This window comes from Dromaius novaehollandiae, chromosome 2, assembly GCF_036370855.1.
Source record: "Dromaius novaehollandiae isolate bDroNov1 chromosome 2, bDroNov1.hap1, whole genome shotgun sequence".
Taxonomy (NCBI): Eukaryota; Metazoa; Chordata; class Aves; order Casuariiformes; family Dromaiidae; genus Dromaius; species Dromaius novaehollandiae.
Genome location: NC_088099.1, coordinates 59,544,915 through 59,566,174, shown reverse-complemented (window position 1 = coordinate 59,566,174; position 21,260 = coordinate 59,544,915). Strand labels below are relative to the sequence as shown.

At 41.7% G+C, this 21,260-nt stretch overlaps 1 protein-coding gene and 1 long non-coding RNA gene across 12 annotated transcripts in view; one reads left to right on the top strand and one right to left on the bottom strand.

Moving 5' to 3' along the window:
• Window positions 1-1,050: 1,050 nt before the first annotated feature.
• LOC112996104 (uncharacterized) lies at window positions 1,051-8,957 on the bottom strand. Its single transcript, XR_003262349.2, has 4 exons — window positions 8,631-8,957; window positions 6,807-6,998; window positions 4,116-4,209; window positions 1,051-1,889 (listed from the first exon to the last, which is right to left on the bottom strand). It is a non-coding gene; the product is annotated as an uncharacterized LOC112996104 (long non-coding RNA).
• The window catches only part of TPK1 (thiamin pyrophosphokinase 1), a 311,398-nt gene continuing 299,077 nt past the window's right edge, over window positions 8,940-21,260 (top strand). For 6 of the 11 annotated variants that reach the window (XM_064506634.1, XM_064506631.1, XM_026121435.2 and 3 more), the window contains exons 1-2: window positions 8,941-9,078; window positions 9,351-9,411. In XM_064506634.1, the coding sequence (XP_064362704.1) occupies window positions 9,369-9,411 (43 nt within the window). In that variant the 5' untranslated portion in view covers window positions 8,941-9,078; window positions 9,351-9,368. Of the gene's footprint in view, window positions 9,079-9,118; window positions 9,241-9,350; window positions 9,412-21,260 lie in introns of those variants that run through there. The other 5 variants (XR_010387697.1, XM_026121431.2, XM_064506630.1 and 2 more) reach the window with 4 other exon arrangements.

The following is a 21,260-nucleotide window of genomic DNA, read 5'->3' as shown; positions in this document are numbered from 1 at the left end:
AATTTGGTGTGTTGACACACACTGATTTAAAAGCCATGGTTATCTCTGTGAATTTATCCCACTCTAAAGAATAGATTTCATAGGTAAAAAATGAGCCAGTATAAGCCAGGCAGAAGTACGTCATGTTTCCACAAAGAGCCCTTTGGATGTGATAAACTTTGGTTTACAAATGAACATGTCCTAACATAACCCACAACTAACTTCACCAGAATTAAATTATCTTTTGGTACTTCTGCCATTCCTAGGCTGTCAAAACTTGCTATTAGGCTCAGATTCCCCTTCTGGCTTCTGTCCCACTTGTAATTTCTGCTATACTGAGTGAGAGAACTCTCTTGAGCTTAGTGCTAGTAACTTGATCCATCTCTTCCATTTTCTAGCTGGGCTGTCCACCTCCTATCTGGCCTTTATGGTTAGTAGGTACAACCTTGGAATGTGAATAATGTTTCTTTTGTGATTACACCCCATGACTAGGCTGAGCAATACTGGATCTCAGTATGCTCCTAGTCATATACATGAAACATTTTCTTCATTGATATTTATATATCATGGTGAGAAACCCCTTAGAAATGTCCTTGATAAACTTAAAATGTTCCTGCACTAGAAGCCTAGGCACGACTTGGCAGCGTTGGGGAAGGAGTAACTCTGGCTGAAGCCACGTGGTAAACTTCAGCGATGACCGAAGGATTAAACATCTGATCTTCAGAAGTGGCACTGAGCAAAAACTGATCACAATTTCCAAAAGGGGAGGAGGGAAAAGCAGAGAGGCTCTGCAAGAGCCTAACACTGTTGGATGTTTCATCAAGTTTATGGGTAACCCAGCTGGATGTGGTAGTCTGTCTTACAACATAGGAGCCAGATTTTTTAAGGTGATGAGGTGCCAAGGATGAACATAAGTCAACTGTAGCAAAAATCTCATAGGACACTAATCTGCATTTTTAAGCACTTTGAAAAAATGACCTTAAGTAAATGGCTGTTTTCTCATCAAATAGGTAAAAAACACAGACACCTAACTTGGTGAATTTATTCACTACTGAACACATTTTCTAGAAGTTACTTTTTTGACATTTGTACATACTGTATGTGTATTGTGTATGGAGTCGCTTAATGAACAGAGATACCTTTTGTTTAAAACTTTAGACAAAGGCTTTTATTTTTAAGCTAATGTTGTATGTATGATGCCTTTGCACTTTTTCAGACTGCACACTTTCGTCATTAACACATTTAAGGTAGATGCAGGATCACAGATAACAAAACTGACACTGATATTTTAAATTTGATGAGCATACCACTTTAAAATTAAGCCCATTAAAGATAATAGAATGATCCACTAGCAGGCCTTGAGTTGCAGGCCTAGAGGTGACAGGCTATTTGATGTACAATTTACTGAGTGTCTCACTCCCCCCTCCTTTCTAACCATGGGCATTGTAAGTTCATTCTATTAACCTTAATAGGTTTGCTTTCAAAGTGTTTTACTCTGAAGATTTAAATGTGAACTCTATCGTATGTCAGCCTGCAGCTAACTTAAGCAACTAAACTGAAAGAAGATGCAATATATTTATCTATGTGCATATTTTTACGTAGGTCCTGTAGCTGTAGATCCTAATACAGGTGGTAGCATGTAGTGCATGTGAAGAAAGGAAGTACTGTGTCCTGCAGGATGCTCTTCACTGTTGGGGTTTCATTGTTGCACAGTGTCTCTCAGGAATTTTTCCTTCTCTCAGTTAGAGAAGCATTAACAGCAGGCATCCCACTCCAGCTAGTGAGTGTCCTTGCATGCACTAGCTTAAAAAGGTTGTGCAAGTGAGAGAAGCTTGTTTTCCTCACGTAGTAACTCCACTAGATGTATCTGAGGGTTGCGCTCTCCCAGCAGGATGTTCTTTTCTCTCCACCTGGGACCCAAATACAGAATTAGCAACCAAGTTATAATAGATTTAGCATTGGAGCTGAGGGCAGGCTCAGACAGCTTTGTTCAGACTAACAGGATGGAATAGCAGCCATCATCTTTTCTGTATTGCTGAATCTCTCAACTGCCTTTTAAACTGCTCATCACAGTGTTGCTGCCACTTTGATGGAACCTGACAAAGACACTGAAGCAGCTGGGTGCCTCTCATCAGTTCCATCCCAGGGATCCCACAGAGTGGCTTCCCTTCACAACACTATCCCTGCGGGATTTAGCTCCTTGCAGGACTCAACATTCCTTCCCTTACTTTGATAAATTAAAGCGCGGTGCCTTGGAGAGTTTGATATGGCTATAAATGCCAGCAATCAATGGCCCCACTGCTTGTCCTCTTGGCAGGTCATTGCCACAGAGAATGGCATATGGGCTGGGGTACACCTTGGCGAAACTTAGCCCAGCCAGGATAGAAGTGACACTTACGTTTTTGCAAGCAGGAGCTGGCCTGTCCTTATCAGGAAATGACATTATCCACCTTCTGATTGCCTTAGCCCTAGGTTCATGTTGTCCTCCCTGCATGCTCCAATGACTAGGCAAAAGCTGTCCTATGCAGTTTTAGGAGACTGCCTTTCCCCTGAGAGAGGGAAAATAACCTAATAGACTGCCGTGTGAAACTCTTGCAACTTGTTTTCTCTTGCTCTGAATGCAGTGGCGCATGCATAGGGCCAGAGAGGCAGGAAGGGATGCATCACACCTCAGCATGCCATGCTATCCTATTTCTTCTCACGTCCAGTCAAAATGCATGATACTGATTTCCCAGATGCTGCCTCCTCATCTGTTACCTACTGTGAGAGAGCTGTGCTTGTCAGGGGTAGTGCAGTTACCAAGACTTAGGGTACAGCCATCAAGAACTAAAAACATGCCTTTTTTAGTGCTATGGAATGCACTTCCATGAGAAATTAGACTATGGTAGAGAAGTGGTCCTAAGAGGAAAACACAGAATGATTCTCTGCATGGGCTCTCCTACACTGAGGAGACAATTAGTTTCGAACAAGAGTTCCCGTATATGCCAGGCAAAGAAAATAACACTTTCCCTCCCAGCAGAATAGAGTGCAGCATCTCTGGATTATTCTTATTTTTTAATTCTTGTTGTGTTGCCAGGAGACCACAGTAAAGGCCTCTCAGAAACTCCTAACCAGGCTGGTTGAACAGCTTTTCTAGGAGCTCAGCAAATTGACTGTGCAGTCTCCTGACTCCCAGAGGTCAAGAATATAGTCATGTCTATTAGACTGCACAATCCCTGTTTACTGTTTTCCACAATGACTCAATAGCAGCTGATTTGCTGAAAATGCCTTATTTTTAAAAGTTGTCACTTCAAAATACCATCTTCTTTCAAAAGTTCACCCTTGACCTATCTTTATGACAGACTATTATGGATCTTAATAAATCTTCTGCTCAATTTTTATAGAATGGCTTAATAAATACCATCTGTCTATTCATTAGTAATACAGATTTATTTTAATTTGTATTTGGCTGTTGATCTCAGGTTGATTTTAAAGTATGGGAATACTTTATTGATGCCATTATACAGATGAGGAAACAAAGGCATAGTATGCCAGAAAACAGATCTCTCAAAGGTATCTTAGTTCCTAAGTCACTGTATGTATTTGAGGATTTGGACACATGTAGTTTTGTTCTGTTTAAACATATGTCAGAGGTAGAGCATGGATTAAAAGTCAGGTCCTCTGTACTCAGTGTCTTACCTGGTGAGTCACAGAATTATCATACCACTATTTTCTTGTGACCTAAAATAATCCAGAAGCTTTATCTCTAGCCTGCTCTGCATCGCTGCAGAAATGGATTGCTCCTAATATTTCTTTACTGCATTTTAATCTCTTAAGGTCTTAGAACAAATTTGAAGTTGGCTCTAGCAATATTCCGGGAGCTGGACTTGAAAAGTGTCCATGTTAGATTCTGTCTGGCTGTGTGTGCCAGTGTCTATTTGCAGGTCTATTTTTCCAGAATGATTGTACCTTTCAGATTGGTGCTTGAGTGTTAAGGGGGTTGCGGGGACTTAAATTGTTGGCACAGGAGAACTGCAAGGATATAACGTCTATAATGAAGCATCCCATTTATCCACTGATGCCTGCATTTTTTGAATTATAAAGCACTTAGGGATGTTCAGACAATCAGATAGCTGAGTTAGCTAAGCACTCCTCACCTTATTATTCTGCATAAATACCGGAATTGGTACTGGAATGAACCTTCCCAGCCTGCTGGTTTTAACTCTGGAATCATTTTAATATAAAGTTAAGCTGTGGAGAGAAGGAGAATATATTCTTAGTATTTACAGATTGCATGAATTCTGATTGTCACCCTTGTACAGGCTTTTCTGGTTTAGCAATAGAATTGGAACAGCGGGAGGAACGCCCCCTACTATAAAATCAGCTGGTTTCAGACATCACCAAGAAGGACCTCTTGAGCTACTTTGGTAGTTTTGTTTCCTTATGCTTCCAGACCAAAAGGCTGCTAATATGAGTTGTCCATTACTCAAATCTGCAATAGTTTTTGAATAGTACCCCATGTACTTCCTGATAAACCCTAGAGATATACTCCCTATTCTGATGAAGGACAGCAGAAGGGAGGGGGCAAAAAGTGCAAGCATTAAATGATCATGTCTGGTGTTATCAGATTAATTTGACTTTGGCTGGGGAGAGGCATTATGTTGTTAATGCTAGAGACAGGGCCTATCATTTTGTTGGTCAAAGTCTTTAAATACCTGTAGACCTTTCAGTCTCTGCTAGCTTGGGCTACCTGAAAGAAAGGATATCTGAAAGCAACTCATGCTACCCTAAGTTAGCCTGGGCCATGTATCTGTACTGGATATGCAGAGACTGATCGTTCTAAAGAAGCACAGCAAACCTTGCAGGCTTTAGCCCTGTTATATAAATCTCATTTAAATCCCACTTCAGTTCATGTTGAATTCTCTCTTTCCTTGCTAAGTCGCAAGAGATGCTCTGAGTAAATAAAAGCTGCTGCCTTCTTAATCACCCTTCAACTCTTCCTGTCTGATCAGTACCAGTCATGTCGAAGGGCGTGCTAGCCATGTCATAACTGTGCGGTAGGGAAGTGGCCCAACACACTGCTTCTCTGACCAGTTTTACTAAAGATGTAGCTATCTAGAATCTGTTAAGAACAACATAATATGCATCTATATATACATACATATGTGTGTATGTATGTAGGTATGTTAACTGCAGTTTCTGCAGACATGGATCACTCATTAAGGCTGTACAAAATTAAGAAAAAATATTTCAGGTGAGAGACCTGACTGGCTGGCTAGTTACCACAGAAGGTTTATAAGGTCTGAACACACCCTCAACCTTTCCTGCCAATCATTCAGAAACTAAACAGCCTAATCTGTCACTCAGGAACTTTGTCTAGCAAATGTTTGCTTGCCTGTTTATTTTCTCACTTAGGGTTGAGGTCACCTGCCTTCCTTTTAACTAATCAGAGGAGACAGCAGTAATCAAAGCATGAGATGTGTGCTCCTGGGACATATTTTCTGAATAGCCTTGCAGAACAGCCTCCCTGCATGTTCTCCTGCAAACTTTGCACAGTAATGCAGCTGTATACAAGTACAGAAAAAAGAAAGAGGGAGAGAGAGTGAGCTTTTATTTTCTTGCTTCAAGATCCAGCTAGAAAAAAGGAAAGACATATTGCTGAATCTTACATGCTAGCTAGGAAAACAGGGTTAATATTTACTGGGGAATTTCCTATGCGCTACAGGAAAAACTGTAGCTGGTTAATTAAATGGTAGTCCTTCACTGGCAAATTAAACTGATGTCCTAGCACAGAGATAAGGTGCAGAAGGTAGGTGAAAGTGCTTGTTTTTCTGAAAAGTAAATCAGCTCCTGACTGCTTGTTGTCCTTAAGGGACTATCCGTAAGGGAGCATGCCAGGCTGGGTACAGCTACCCATTTTGTCTATTTGAAACTTCTGCTGTACAGTATTGTTAGGCTCTGCTAAATAGCCTTAAATAGTTGTCAGGTCCTGCCTTAGAGATCAGTGCATTTCAGCATTGACTGAAGCTATTACTGTGGAGCTGACTCTTAAAGAGCTTTATATTGTGGATGAAAGGTTCATACCTGAAAGAAGGGGCATTGAAAGAAAGCCAGAGTATCAAGGAGAGGAAAGAGCATCTGACATGCTTGCCCTTTGCTTAGTAGCAGAGTAGGCAGACAGTTTGCATTACCTTGCAGATGCTTGCACATGCTGAAAGGATTTAAAGGATCCCAGTGTCAGCCTGCTCAGTCAAAATCAAGACTGATTTTTCTCTGTAATACTATTGTTGTGATGAATCAAGCATTACTACGATTAGCAGAGAGAGATACAATTACTCTTTTGAAGCAGCGGCTGACAAACAATTGCCTGGGACGCCTAGGCCTGATAGAGGCAGAAAAATAATGTCATCAGGTATGAAGAGACAGGAGAGATGTCACCAAAAAACTGCTGAAAAGAAACAAAGGAGAATAACAGGAGAGGGAAGGGCTTGTAACTGGATGTTGTCAGAAACGGGGAACTGCCTGAAATGGGCCTTTGGTCTGAGCAAGAGCGGCTCTTCTCATGTATAAGAGGCTACTGCTGCTTATCAGCAGCCACTTGTATCAGATGTTGGCCCCTGAGAATAAATACAAAATCATTTACAGGAAGACTGATATGGTTACTAAAAAAAGATAAGCTATACTGGAGAAGGCTTAACCACTTTACCCAAGGGTAGAAAAATGCTCAGCAAAACTGAAGGGTGGGGAGGGAGAAATAAACACACACAAAGTGAATGAGGAGACAGTTAAGTAAGAGGAGGAAAGCACGGGCCATCACATGGATTTGAAGGCAGCAGCATAGGACTTACCTTTTATCCTGCTCTCCTGATACCACTGCATGGCAGTCCCCACACAGTTGGCTTCTTGGCAGGGAAAGCAGTTTTTTTTCTTTCTTGTGCTGTTTTTTTCTACCTTGTTTAAAGAATGATGCTGAGAAGTTATGCAAGCCCTGCCCTTTGAAATTCAAGTTCTCAGTGGAGAAGGAAGAGAACTTTGAAATACTACAAAAGGGAGACACAAAACATTTTCTGTTTACACTGTGTAAGCAGTGGGAATCTGCTGCTGTCCCTAATCTTTACCTTATGTTTCCAGATAACCTCTTACTTCCCCCACTATGAGGACATGAGTACTTCCGATGCTTCTGAATTTCTTGTAGACTAAAATTGCTTAGAGAGTGTAATCTCTTACAGGTGGCAGGACAGTTTATTTGAAAGATCTAAAGCAAAGACTTACTGCTGACATCTGCTATGCTCAAGGACACACCTATAGTCATTGAAGACTTGTGTCACCATGTAGGCTGAATGTGTTCCACCCCTACCCGAACACTTAAATTTCATCAAAATTTGATGTGATGGTGAATCTCAGCCTAACAGTACAGACTGATTAGAGGGCTGACATGTTGGTTCCACTTTCCTCCCATTTGACTGCAAGTCTTAGTTGTTTAACCTGCTGTCCTTTTCCAAACATCTCTAAAACTGCACCTGCTCCTTCTCATCTTATCCCACCTCAGAGGTGCCTCAGCCTAGGGCGCAAAAGAGAAGGCAACCTCTTGGCTATGGTAAGGGACTCCAAGAGTATGGCCACACAGGACCCTCTCAGTTGCTGGAGTGTAATTCCTGGAAGAGCAAAGAAAAACCAGCAAACTTGAAGATAACAACTGTCACTGTGAGCCCTGAGCCATGTGCCATGCTCCTTTGCTGCCCTCTACTGCAGGGCTCGGTATAATTCCCCTAAATTGGCAAAACCTGGTATTTCACCAGAAAGTCAGGGCTGCCAGCCAAGGTAGGGCTTGAAACCTGAGGAAAACACTGAGAAGTCAAAAGAGGAGGTGCAAGATGATCATGATAGCGTAAGAAATGGTATTTGTTACAGATAACTGTCCCTTGTAGAAATCAAGATAACAGCAAATTGAACACTTTTCTAAAAGGTGGAAACATATTAGAGTCATATTTTTGGGGCCTCAAAATTTGACCTTTGTGTTCCTAGCACAAAATTAAATTTAACAAGTGTTATGTATTTTATGTCTGAAGATCATTCATTTTCTAGTTAAAAGTCCATAAACAGGTGGGAACTATCTACATAGCAAGTTTTGTGACTATATTAATGCAAAATAATTTTAATGGAGCTTTAAACTGTGACTGTAACTTCACACTGTTTTGCTAGGGCATGAAAACTAGAGAGCACATTTGAGTACAAATATGCCGTATGCTGACTTATTTTCACTATTCAGGCTTAGGGGCTGAGGCTTAGGGGTGAAGAAAGTCTAATATGTGAAATAGTAATAAAAAAAGGCAGGCTGTAAGCCTCCAAACTGATGGATTTTTTTATGCAGCAAAAGGTTTTTGAAGACAGCAGTATACAGATTTGCGCATACAAGATGCTGGGGTCTAGCCACAGGATTGCACCTGCAGTTCGAGCTGCAGTTTTTTTCAGTTTCAATGGTTTACTGTAGCCAGGTAAAAGCTATTAAGACTTTCCTTTTGACTGAACTGTTCATTACAGGATCTCAGCCCCAAACGCTTCTAGCACAGACGCCGTGACTCACAAATTTCAGTTTCTTTACTTGGATCGTTCTTTGCTTTACCCAACTCCTCCATGCACTAGCAAACGTTTAATAAAACGGAATTTCTCACCGACTTCTTTTCCCTTCACAAACAACACAACACCACGAGCTTCCTCGCGCTGTAGCTCCTCTTTATTTCCCCCACAGGCAGCCATAACCGGCTTTACGTTTTTTAAACGCCAAGAATCGCTGGGAGGAGGGGTAGGAAACCCTCGCTGCCCCAGCCCCCGAAGTGCCTGGGGGAGCAACACAGCAAGCTGCAACAGCCGCGCACAGGGCCAGCAGCCGCCGCCGGCCAAGCGCGTCCCTCCTCGGGGCTGAGCCCGGCGCAGGAGGCGCCGAGCGCCCCAAGGGCTGCCGCGACGCGTCACCAACCGCCGCGGCAGCGCCACTGCCCCTCCCCCCACCCGCCTTCCCGCTGCTGAATCCACCGCCGAGCAACGGATCGCAGCGGCGATCGATTCCGCCGGCTGCCCGCTCTTCCTGCCCGCACCGCACCGCGCCGCCCCGGCCCGCAGGTACCGCGGCAGCGGTATCGCCCCTCTTCCCCCAGCGCGGCCGCCTCCCCGTCCCCCCGCCGCCTTCGCGAGGGCGGGCGCTCTTGCCGCGGCTTCCCGCAGCCTAATCCACAGCGGCGATGCAGCGGGAGGATGTTGCTTGCCTGCCTGCGCCCCGGGGAGGTGTGGGGGGGAAGGGGGCCGCTGTGATCCCCGGGGGTGGCGCGCAGCCCGCTCCGCACCTGCCTAACGAGCCCTTCTCTCTGTGCCCCCCCTCCTGTTTTGTGTCCCAGGCAGCGCGGTGAGGGGCCATGGAGAGCGTATTTACGCCGCTGGACTGCCTCCTGCCCGCGGGTACGGTACCTCCGCGCGCGCAGCGCTCCCCGCGCGGCGGCGCCAACCGCCAAAACGGCTAACGGCCGCCTGCGGGAGCGGGGTGCGGCGCGCCCTGCCTCGCCTCGCCTCGCCTCGCCTCGCCTCGGCGGGCAGGTAACGCGCCCCCTGAAAGGCGGTGTGAAAGCGGGCACAGCCCAGCTGCGGGAACGCTTCTGGCCTGAGGAAGGCAACACGGCTTACGACCTGGGAAAGTTTAAGCTAAGCTGGGATAACGGATGTGCCTAGGCTTGCCCAATTCCTCCCCCCTGCCTTTTTTTAGGACAAACCATTGTAACTTACCCATTTCAAAAACAGGCCTCAAGAACTGTTTACACAAGGAAGTTGCATTGGCTTAACAATACATGGGTATAGGCTTGGCATTTACTACCTCCCATACTTGACACATGGTAGAAGTTTATTTTGCCAGGTATCATGGTACTGCATGATTGGAAGCAGGATGAGGTGTTTCTGTTGTTGTTCACCCTGACCCAATTGATGTGCAATAACAGGTTCAAGTTTTGTAATTAAACCGTTGTGCTTGTTTTCAAAACACTTAAATGTAAACAAGGTGAACTTCTGCCTGGGTGTTCTGTTTTTGAGGGGCTCCTTGTATCAGCTAAGTAGCAGTACCATTTCTGTAAGCCGGCAACACAGAAGTATGCCACACCCAAGCTGAAACTTTTATATAGCAGTTTACTACCTTTTTAACCCATTCAGGTTTAACTGATATGTTCAGGTAAATTGTTGCAATTTCTTGGGTTATCCAGTAGAGTTTAATTTTTGGCTGGGGAATCTGTGGACTGGTGTTTTTATTTCTTGATGGGTCTTTGAAATACGCTGAGAGCCATGCCTTTCCTCTGTTCTTTGAACCCACCATGTGCATCTGGCTTACCTCTTCAGTTCAGCAAGGCAAAGCTTTTGGTTTTTTAGTTTTTCACGTTCTTGTGTGTTCTATTTTGGTTAACTTTTTTTGAGACCTGAGAGGTAAGCATGATTATGAATGCGTATCACTAATCCCACCATCTGTATATAAGGATAGAACACATGTAATAAACACAGGTTCATGTAAGTAGCTTGTAAACTCTTTGGAATAGGCACCTTTTCACTGTGTTTGTGCAGTATCAAATCCAGTAGGGCACAACTTGCTATTCAGTATGATACCTTTATAGTAGTAAATGTATCTTTCTATAAGGTGATTTTAAAGCTACATAAAAGTTAGTTTGGCATGGTGGCTGAATTCTAACTTGCATTGCTCTTTTCTGCTCTGTTTTAGCACAGCTGCTGTGGTCAGGTGTGTGTTGTTATTTATTTACTAGTAAGAAGAGATCGAGGAAGGGTAGAGTTCAACAAAAATGTACACTTTTAACATTTAGGTACATTTTTACACCTATCAGTTTAATTGAGAACATGTTTAAAATTTTCCCAGCAATTGCGCTTTGCTCTACATTTGAGAAGTTTTTTCATTGATTCAAATCAGAGTCTATTCAAAACTTTAAAAAAAGTAAAGTTGTATGCAGGGTTTTTCTGCTAGAAATACATATTTGGCATTGTATAAGGGTTTTTGTTCGTGTGTTTTGGGGGCTTTTTAAGATGCATCTTTGCTTTGGGTAGAAGGAAGGAATGTGCATAAAGGGGAGATTTTTATTCACTGCAGTGTGATATCTTCTGTGAAACGAGAAATAGCTACTTCAAAAAAAAAAAAAAAAAAAAAGGGCATAATAAAGTGAGTCAAAAAATACCCTAAGAATTTATCCCTTGGGAAGAACAGGTATCATCTGTTCTTCCGTATCCTATATTCTAAGATAGTTGCTTTTTACAGGCATTTGTGTGATAGTAAGGCTACCATATGTCCCCAATTCCCTCGAGATATCTCTCTCCTCCCCCCCACCCCCTTTCTCCTTTCAAGTTGTGTCTGGTTGGAGAAGACTTGGGATCTTTGTCTATGGTTTTCAGATGACCCACAGCTTTGCCGGAGCAGAGGCTTCAGCTGGGTTGCAAGAAGTTTGCTGCTTCCAAACAAATGGCCAGTGCAAGTATACGATTCAACTTGATTATACAGAATAGTGTGCATATGAAATGCACTATGGTACTGCATCTAAAGCCCACATCTGAATCGTTACATGCATCATTAACAGCATTTCAGATTAGTGTAGCCTGCTCAAGGTATGCAAGGCTGAACAGACTTACTTGGCAATTTTGCAGTTTAAAATCTGATAGCCCACTTTTAGAACTCAAAGCTAAGGTTTTCAAAGCTGGGTAGATAAAATGGGGTTCCTGAATTCTTCTTGAAGACATGCCAGTAGTTTTTCCTTTTGTTAGCTTCAGTGGGATATGTATTTAAGCATCTAAATAATGTAATTAGTGTAGAACATGACACATTTTAGAGACTAGATCTGAGGTTACAGAATAAACTCTTGCAAGGACTTTGAATTACTGTGGACCTTCATGGGGGTTCATGCTGTATAGAATATTTCTGATCACTTTCTAAAACCCTGTGCAAAGACAGTGGCAAACTGTAAGAGAGAGTGTGAAAGGCTTACCAGCTATGTGTGGCAGTTATTAGTTACTTTATTTTTCTTTTTTAGGATGTTCAGAAATTACAATGCTGACATTTACAAGAGTAGAATAAATACTTGTGGGTATAGGAACCTAATATTAGATGCCTGATTTTGAATTTCAGGGCCACATGCACCTCTGTAATTTTAATCAGTATAGTTAGAGTGAGTTCTTATTTAGATATCAGATTTTGCATCAACCTATATGGTACCTGATTGAGGCCCGAGTAGTAGAAATTTGAGAACTGCCATGCTAAACTAATACAGTCAGAGCCTCAGAGATTTTGAGTGTTATTCAGTCAAACAGCTGGAGTGCAGTTTAAAATCACTGGGCTACAGACAGAAAGCTGTGCTGTGCACTTCAGAATTGTGTTGATTTGCTTAACCTAGTTTAGAATGGATAATGAGTTAGAATTTAAAAGCAGGATTGAGCTCTAAATTTGAGTACTGAATGCGGAAACAAATACATTTTTATTTCCTCATGAAAGGAAATCGCGGAAGCTCACAGAAGTCCTCAGTGAAGCCCTGTGTGCTGCTGTGCAAAGGGTTGGGCAGAAGCTTTGCATGGCGAGGCTGTGACGCCGTTGTAGAAGGCTGATGATAGATGATGTCACACTACTGTCTGTGAGTCGTTAAAAGAGTGGCTGTGTTTCTTCTGGAGCATCCTTTGATGGACTAGCCATTTCCCTCCTGCTGTTTATATCCTTTTCTTGTACTATCATTACCACCTGCTGCTTGTCCCAGATTGTGCTGCAGGCATTTGTACGGAGAGACAAGTGTATCTAATTTTTTTTTTTTTTTAATAATACCATGAACTTTAAGAGCTGCATATACTATGCTTTTGACTGCTTAACAGTGGAAACACTGCAACATGCTCTAGGAAGGTTACCTCTGAATGCCACTTGGAATTTTTTAGTAGTGCGGAATGCCAGCTCTGCTTACTAAGCCATGTTTTATAACAAGGAACATTTTACATTGTGTTTCATAATATGGCCTGGATTCTTATACATCTCCAAATATAATTCATATTTTTTTGCCTTGCACAATCCTTAAAATGCAGCTTATTATTGATTTTATCTAGTGGAGTGATATGCAGAAGGAGGATATCTTCCTTGGCCTATAACCCGAGACCAAAGGGGCCCAGGAGTGTCTTGTCTTGTTGAGGAGGAGGGACTGCAAAGCAGAAACCCGTCTGGCCCTTCTGCTCTGCTCTGTTCTGTGGCTCACAGAGGGCTCATGGGAGCTGAGCTTCCTATGATGGACAGGAAGCATGTGCTATTCCTGAGTGCTGGTTCCCCTCTCCATCCCCTTTTCTTCCCCCCCCACCAGTCCTGTGACAAAATGCGCTCATGAACTATGCTCCATTGGGAGCTAGCGGGTGAGATTCGGTCTGCTGAGAACAGGATGAGCTTACCATTTTTCATTTTCCCATCTTAAGCTTCAGGAGGTTTTGTGATTTCTTCAAGGCAGCTCTTTTAAGTGTATCTGGATGGATTAGAAAATTCACAGTTCACCTTGAAATTTGGCCTTTCTTTGGCTCTAGTTTTGGGGACCAGTGAGCATGTGCAACTGCATCGAGTATGGCATTTTGGGGATCGCTTAGGAATATGAAATGATTACAGAGTAGGGCTTGACTGGGCATCAAGAGGTGTGCATCCATGGAAGGAGATGGAATAAATAGTAGGAGCAAAAGTATGAGGCAGTAGCAACAATGCAAAGTGTATGTCTGTGACACTGCAATTTCTGCTTGGGAGGCTCTCTGCTACTAGAGCTAGATTACTGAATATTGGTACCTGGTTAGTTCTTTTATAGCTGCCTACACTCCTGTGATAGCAGCACACCTAAGAAGAAGTGGGGAAGACAGCTTTTGACATACTGTGGTCCTGAGGGATGCTTTTGAGTCAGCTGCAGGCTGTAAAAGCCATGTGGTAGACAGCAATGAAACTGTCTCTTGCCTATTTCTACCTTTGGTGTTTGTGGAAACATAACGTTATGCATGCTTTCTCAAAAGTACAGGAATATATCAAGAAATTATTCAGCATCGTTGCAGATTTCTTCTCCTGGCTAGAATACTCTCCAAGTCTTAGTTAGCTATTTATGTCAAAGTGGATTAATTGGTTTTCAGTGTGCCATTGCCATCTGGAATCAAATCCAGTTACGCTGACTTTGTAAGGCTTTGTAATTTTCAGAATATCTCTAGGTGATCTGCCTGTAATTTCAACTTTTTTTGTAATTAAATTTTATTTTCTCTATTTTTTTCTTCCCCTTTGATACTTTCAAGCTGTAGCTTCATTTCACTGAAGCAAGGTCATCTATGTGTCATGAGAGATGGAACCACAGAGATAGGACAAAGACTGCTTCAGAATTATGTGAAAATATATAGTTGTCTCTTTATGTAAAGGGACTATAAAATTCTGCATTGAATTTAAGGGAAAGGGAACAAGAGGAAGCAACAATACACTGTGAGTGCTCTTCTATCATTCCGCAAGCTTAATTGTCTGCTGCTTGACTATATGTCTTCTCCTAGAAATGCTACTGACCGTCAACAAGTTACCTCTGAAAGAGTTATATCACCATGTTCCATTTTAAATGCCTGGGGCTCAAATTCCTGTTCTTAAAGTTCCTTTTTCACTGACAATTAGGATTGAAATTTAAATGTAAAACAGTGATATATTTACCATTCACTGAATGACCTCCAGTCTATAGAATAGGTGGTCCAGCAGGAGCATCAATAACCATCTAAGTGCCCCTTCACTAGAGTCCTGCATGATCTCTATGATGGGTTATCTTCTGGATTAATATGCAAAATTCTGTAGTAGTAATCAAGATGGTTATGGGGTTAGGAAATCAACCTGATTCTCTCTGCTAGCTGTTGAACACTGAAAGCATATGGAAAATGACAGAATCACAGATTATTGGACAACTTCACAATTTTATAGTTTTTCTGTGATTGCTGTTGGGTCAGACTAGTGAAGTTTTTAGGCAAATCGGATCATTCAGCAGCTGTGATTGAGCTCACCTAATCTCACTGAAAAATGTTACCAGGGATGACAGTTCTTTAAGACTGGTTCAGCAATTCCTCAATGAAATTAGCAAGCACTTCCATATGTCTGTTATACTGTTCTATTGTTTTAATTAAAGCACATTTAAAAACAATTTGGCATGTGTGAATGTTGCTGACCTGCTCCTGTTCTTCATTTAATATAACAAGTAACCATTTGTTTAGTAGTAATTCTTAGTAACTAGCAGATGCCTCTGCTAGTTTCTGAGGTAGCTGTAAGCATTCAGCCTCATGCCCTGCTACTCTCTGATCAGCTGTGCTGGGTTAGTGGTTGCTACTGGTCTATAAATCCTTTTGTATAGATCATTTACAGGAGCACTTATGAGTGAAGGTATTCAGCAGAAGGCATCATTAATCTTTACCATTCTCTGTTAGATCTTTGCTTTCATGTACTGGTATCTTTTGGAGTTCTTTGCCTTTTGATTAGGATTTTTCTTTATTTTTTTTTCCCTCTCCTTTTTTAATGCTTTATATGCAGGTGTTTTATTTGGAATGGGCAGCAAACCACCTTTAGTAATTTGAGCTAGTAGGAAGATCAATATACATTTACTTATTTATGTGCATGCACATCTTTTGAAATAAGTTGATAACCAAGTCAATTGCTGTTTGTTTGTGTGAATGGCAGAATTCTCACCTCATGTGGTATCAGTGCTGCAAAAAGTTCCATATCTTGTGGCCAAAAATAGGGAATGGTTGACTTAGTTAGATGGGAATATAGTGACAGAGGGGGCTGAGGTAATACTAAAGAGAACAAAGTATAAGAGCAATAATATCACTGGAGCTTCTGAGATGAAAACTCACCTTCATTATAGCTTGCACAGATAATGAAGCCCTGGAATAAACTCCTTTTGGAAAGGCTTGGAATTTCCCATCGATGGAGGCTTCCAATAGCAGGCTACACTGACTTCTGTGAGGGGTCACTTAGGTGTAGCAAGTCCAGCCTTAAAACTGGGAGATGAACTAGCAGGACTCTTAACATACCTTGTAGTCCTTTTTCCCTGTGACTTTCCATACAGATAAGGAGGTGGGAAATATATTTGTTCTAGATGCCAAAACGTTCATGGTTTTTGTATCCAATTAAACTTGTGCAGGACTGCTAGAAACTGTTTAAAGATGTTAGTGTTTGAAGAGCAAGACATTATTAATCCTAAAAACGGACAAGAAGTCACAGAAAAATCTGGACTAATTTTTTTTACTGCATTTTCCTTGTGTGTCTCAGGTCAGCTCTTTTTTTAGTAGTTTCACAGCAGCTTTAATATTATCTCAAATCTGTGTGTGTGTATATTTTTGAGAGAGAGACACACACACACAGACACACACACACACATTTGAGCTAGGTTTCCTTTCTGGAAATAAAAAACAACAGAGGAGACTTTTTTTGTTTTGCAAAACTGATATAAGTGTGATTTATGGACACTTTGAATATGAAGCAAAGAAATGAGGCAGCTTATTTACACAGGAGAAAACATAGTACACATAGATTTCAAGTGTTTCAAGGTCCAAAGTAATAAATCCTAAACATATACTTGTGGATCTGTTTTAGATTTGAACATCTGAAGACTTTAGTCAAAGCTTAATCTATGCAGGAAATGGCAGGATCTAGAGTAAAACCTGAAATCAATCTCTCTCTCAAAAAAAAAACAAAAATCCTCCCACAAAACCAAAAAACACAGAAAACAAAACATGTGGCAGCAAGCGAACAGGCTAGCAGCCTCTGTTCATGAATCAATTTTCATTTCACATCTAGTAAGTTTGTTAGGTGTGGATCTAACATTAGGTCCTTGAAAAACAGTACTGTTAACTAGTGACTTACTCCAGAAAAAATTACTAGTTAGACATTTAACAAAGTTGTTTCTCTGTGGCATAATAAAAATCTGTGCTGCTCTCTAAACACTGATGAAGAATATGGTTTAAAAAAGGAGGGAAAAACCTGCAGTAACAGATCTTACCCAGTACGAAATATAGCAAATCAGCAAGAAAGACCACTCGTATACACCTGCATGTGGTACATTTTACAACCTTCCCCGTGTCTGATCTCTGCAAACAGATGGGAGTTTACAGTGTGTCCAGCAATATTAACTAACCTAGAACTGTTGCTAGACATTTTAAAATTGAAAAGAACAGTCTGTCAGTTGTTCCTTTCCATGTTTACTGAAGTGCTCCAGTTAATCATAGCTAAAGGTAACCAATTCTCCTGACTTTGGCTTTTGACTTTCTGTAAATTATAACTGTGCTGGACTGCATGCAAGTAACTTACAGAAACAGGTTCTCCTTTTCCCCCAGCTCTGACCTGAAATGTGAGGAATGCGGACAGCAGTGTTTGTGCAGCATTGCATTTGCGTAATTACAAAGTTAGGGAATTGAAAATTTGTGGTTGCTACAGGAACATTTGTTGAGTTAGTTTCTACATAGAGAGTACATACAGATACTAGGTTTTGGATTGCTCTTAAATTAAAGCTCTTGTGCTGCAGTCAGTTGCAGCTGGAGCCTTCTAGTGGCTATGTTTGAACTGTATTTTGAATGGTAGCTGAATTTTCTCAGCGGTGGTGTTGATTCTTTGTAGCTTGTGTTGACGGACTGTCTGTGAGCCCTACTCTGGCAGGATAGAAGCTAGAGGGACAGGCATGTTTATCAGGCCAATTGAAATAAATAGGATACTAGCCAGTGAATTCAACAGGAGCAGAACCTGTCCCCTTACAATTAATTTATTTTGTAGTTGGTGACTGCTGATTCACGGTTTGTTTTATTTCCTCTTTGTTTTACTGTAGCCCCTTCTTTTTCATTCTATGCTTTCCCCAAAATCATCTGATCAACATTATCCTGGGCAACAAAGAGCAATATGGGGGTAGTTCAGATTGTTTTTATGAACAGAGTTTTTGACAGACATGTGCTGTGGTTTTGGTGGTAAAAGTTGTCTATGTGTCTTTTGCAAGGAGATTAGGTTTGAGTTAGTTTTTCTCTTAAAGGAAAAAATGCTGATGTTTCAAACTACTGGGCTTCAGGAGTTTATCTCATCTAGAAAATCTTTGGCCTCTATTACCATGTCCGTTTAAGTGCGTTTGTGAACCTGCCTGGTGGAGGCCCGGCAAAGGCTGTTAAGAGAGGTGTTCCTACCACCCCCCCCCCCCCCCCAAAAAAAAAAAAAAACCCCTCCGTTATATATGTTACATAAGTATGTATAAATGAAAGCACTGTTTTGCTTCTGTAGTAGAGCAGGACTGATATGTCAGTCGAATCTGGGGGCTATTGTGTGAGTTGTGGCTTTGTTTTGGGGCAGGGTTTGCTTTTTGGGGAGGGTTTTTTTTTCTCTTTTTTGTTTAATGCTCATAGCTGATCTAGCTGTGGCAAGCAAAATGTTGAAGTACAGTACAGGTATGAGCCTAGGCTGAAACTCTTGTACTTCAGGATGAGTTAAAAAGATGCTAGGTTGTAACCGCACCTAGGCAGTTGTTTAGCAGATGGTGCCACTTAAATCACTTGAAACTTTCCTGAGGTTGATTTGTGTCGCAGAGCAGCTGCACAAATGCAGATTTGGTCTCCAAGTACTCCATTCTGAGACTTTGCATTCTTGGTGAGAGTTTTATGTATGGGAAAATCCTGAAGGCTGAGGCAAGGTCTGTACAGTAGAGTTTGACCTGCGTATCAGTAATGCTCACACACCCGAAGTTCTTTGTCTGTCTTAACTATGTAACCAAAAGCATCTAATGCAGACACTTTAACGCAGGCAATACTTTCACTTTTGGAAATAAGCAGCGTAAAGCTATAGCAGCTTTGTAAGTGTAGACTGTGCCCCCTTACGGAACACCTTACCTGCGCAGTTAACAGTTATACTTAATAGTAAAATACTGCTTAGGTGGTTATGCTGTGAGTCAAGAACAAAAAAGATGTTAAGGAGGGTAGCTCAAGAGTCGTGTACCTAAGGATCTGCTGCTTGGACAGTTGGACTAAAGGTCCATCTCATTTCGTGATCGCTGGACTTGGGTACACTAGAAATGATCGAATTATGTTATGAAAATGTCTGACTACACAGTACCACTTTCTGCTACAATTGGAAATTTATATTTCAAGTTCCCCAAAAGGGAGTGTGACTTAAATAATAATAAAGCGATATGGAGGAAATTTTTAAGAGCAACTTAGTGTTTGGCTTTCCAGACTTTTAACAGCAGTGATCCTGAAAGGTTGTTGCTACAAGATTTTTCTTCAAACTGGTCTAATGACTTTCATTAGCTTCAAAGTAAAGAGTATTATCTGCAATCCTGTCACTTTAGGGTGCTGGCATATTCCTGCTGTTATGGAGACTGCCTTCCGGTTAGCTCCTCTTTCTTTGCCCAAAATCCACTGTGTCCATGATGTATAGTACTGTATGCACAGACTTTATGGTTCGGGCCTCATCCTGATGTAAATTAGCTTTTCTAATGACTTCAGTAACAGTGAACAGAGAATTTAAATGAGTGTTTTGTACCTTCAGAGAATGGAAATCACTGATATCAGATGTTCTTCCTTGATCTTACATGTTTGTGGGGTTTCCCCTTAGAAATGCAACTTTCTGGTTCCCTATGGCTCAAAATAAACTTCTGTTCTTTTACGTATTGCAGAGTTAATGCTGCTGCTACATTAACCTGACTGATACTATATAGTTTTGTCACTTGAGCCTATGAAAGACTTTCTTCTTCCATCTTAGTTTGCTACCCTGTCACAGGGTCACAAATTCAATTTTTGTACTTACAAAGCCCTTTAAGTCAGTAGGAAAGTAGATCTGCTCTATAATGTTTTGCTTTGTAGATCTGCTCTATAATGTTTTGCTTTGTCATCTGAGACTATAAGAAAAAAGTGAGGGGGAAAAAAAAAAGCACCTGTAACTGCCATAGTTGCATTGACAAAACTCCTAGTGTAAGCCCAGTTATACAGGGAGGACAATGCTGTTGTCAGTTTAGAGGAGCGACAGAGCAATGCTAGAAGAAAAATACATATGCTCTACCTTCCCTGCCACCCTCCACAGCGTTTGACAGGGACATGGGCAGAGCGTTGTAATGTGGACAAGCTTTGCATCCCTCCTTTCACTGCAGTGGACTGTTCTTCCTATTGATGGAGTGTGAAGTCTGTGTGAAATTATCACTCAGTGTCTAGCTTCCCCAGAGAGGACTGGGAGTGATGAGAGCTGGGTCATGGCCCTGCAGTACCAGTCAGTGGAGATGGCCATATGGTGTGCAAGAGAGGGCACTTAAAAGGGGTGTCACAACAGCTGTTTCATAGCACAAGTGCTGCCAAAAGCTTTACGTGTCAGCTTGCTCCAGTAAGGTAGTGTTGAGCTGTCCCAGGGGTGCAGTTAAGGAGGTATGCTGTTTAGATAACACATTATCATTTATTGCTTGCATTTGCATTGAGGTGAGCTATGTTTTGTCAGGTGGACAAAGGCATAACAAGGCCCAGAGGCTGGACATCTGAGTCAGACAAATTCATACTTAAAATAGGGACAGCTTTTTAACATGGAGGAGAATAATCAACCATCTGGTCATTTTATGTAGAGAAAGGTGGAAGCTTCATTAGTGTAAATGGAGTTCATTGCAATTTTGAAGTTATCTTTCACTTCAAACAAGAATGAGTTTCAGGCTGTCTTTTACCTGAAAGGCCAAACCATGTTGTCACAGTGATCTTTTCTGTTGTCCTGATCTATAAGTTGGAAACACTTGGTCGACCAAAGAAGAGAGTTCTCTTCCTTACTATTTAAGTAGACAGGACAGACTAATGAGAAAAGAAAGGAACTAGTATATCTTGAGGTACTGCAGAACGGAGTATCAGGTGGTTGGTCTCAAGTCCCACAGGAGGTCTTTGAGGACTGGGAGCAATCTCAGATCTCTGGCAATGCAATTGAGAGGATTCCACTTTCTCCCCGTGTTTTGAATGTGTTGTGTGTTCAAGGAAAAAAGTGGAAGAGCTCTTCCACTGGTCATAGTTGGTCATAGTTCCTAGGCAGCAAAAGAACTGATTGCAGTAGGACTGTACTACACAGTGTGCTGAATTTACTGCTGGTTACTGTGAGCTATCAAAAGCTTTAGAACTATTTCCATAGACTATCCTTATTTATCTATAAATATTATAATTGTGAATCCCATGAGGAGGAAGAAAAAGCTTGAATTTAGACAGCAGAGGGAATGGTTATGCTGAACTTATACAACATTACGGCCAACTATTCCGTTTCTCACCCAGATTTA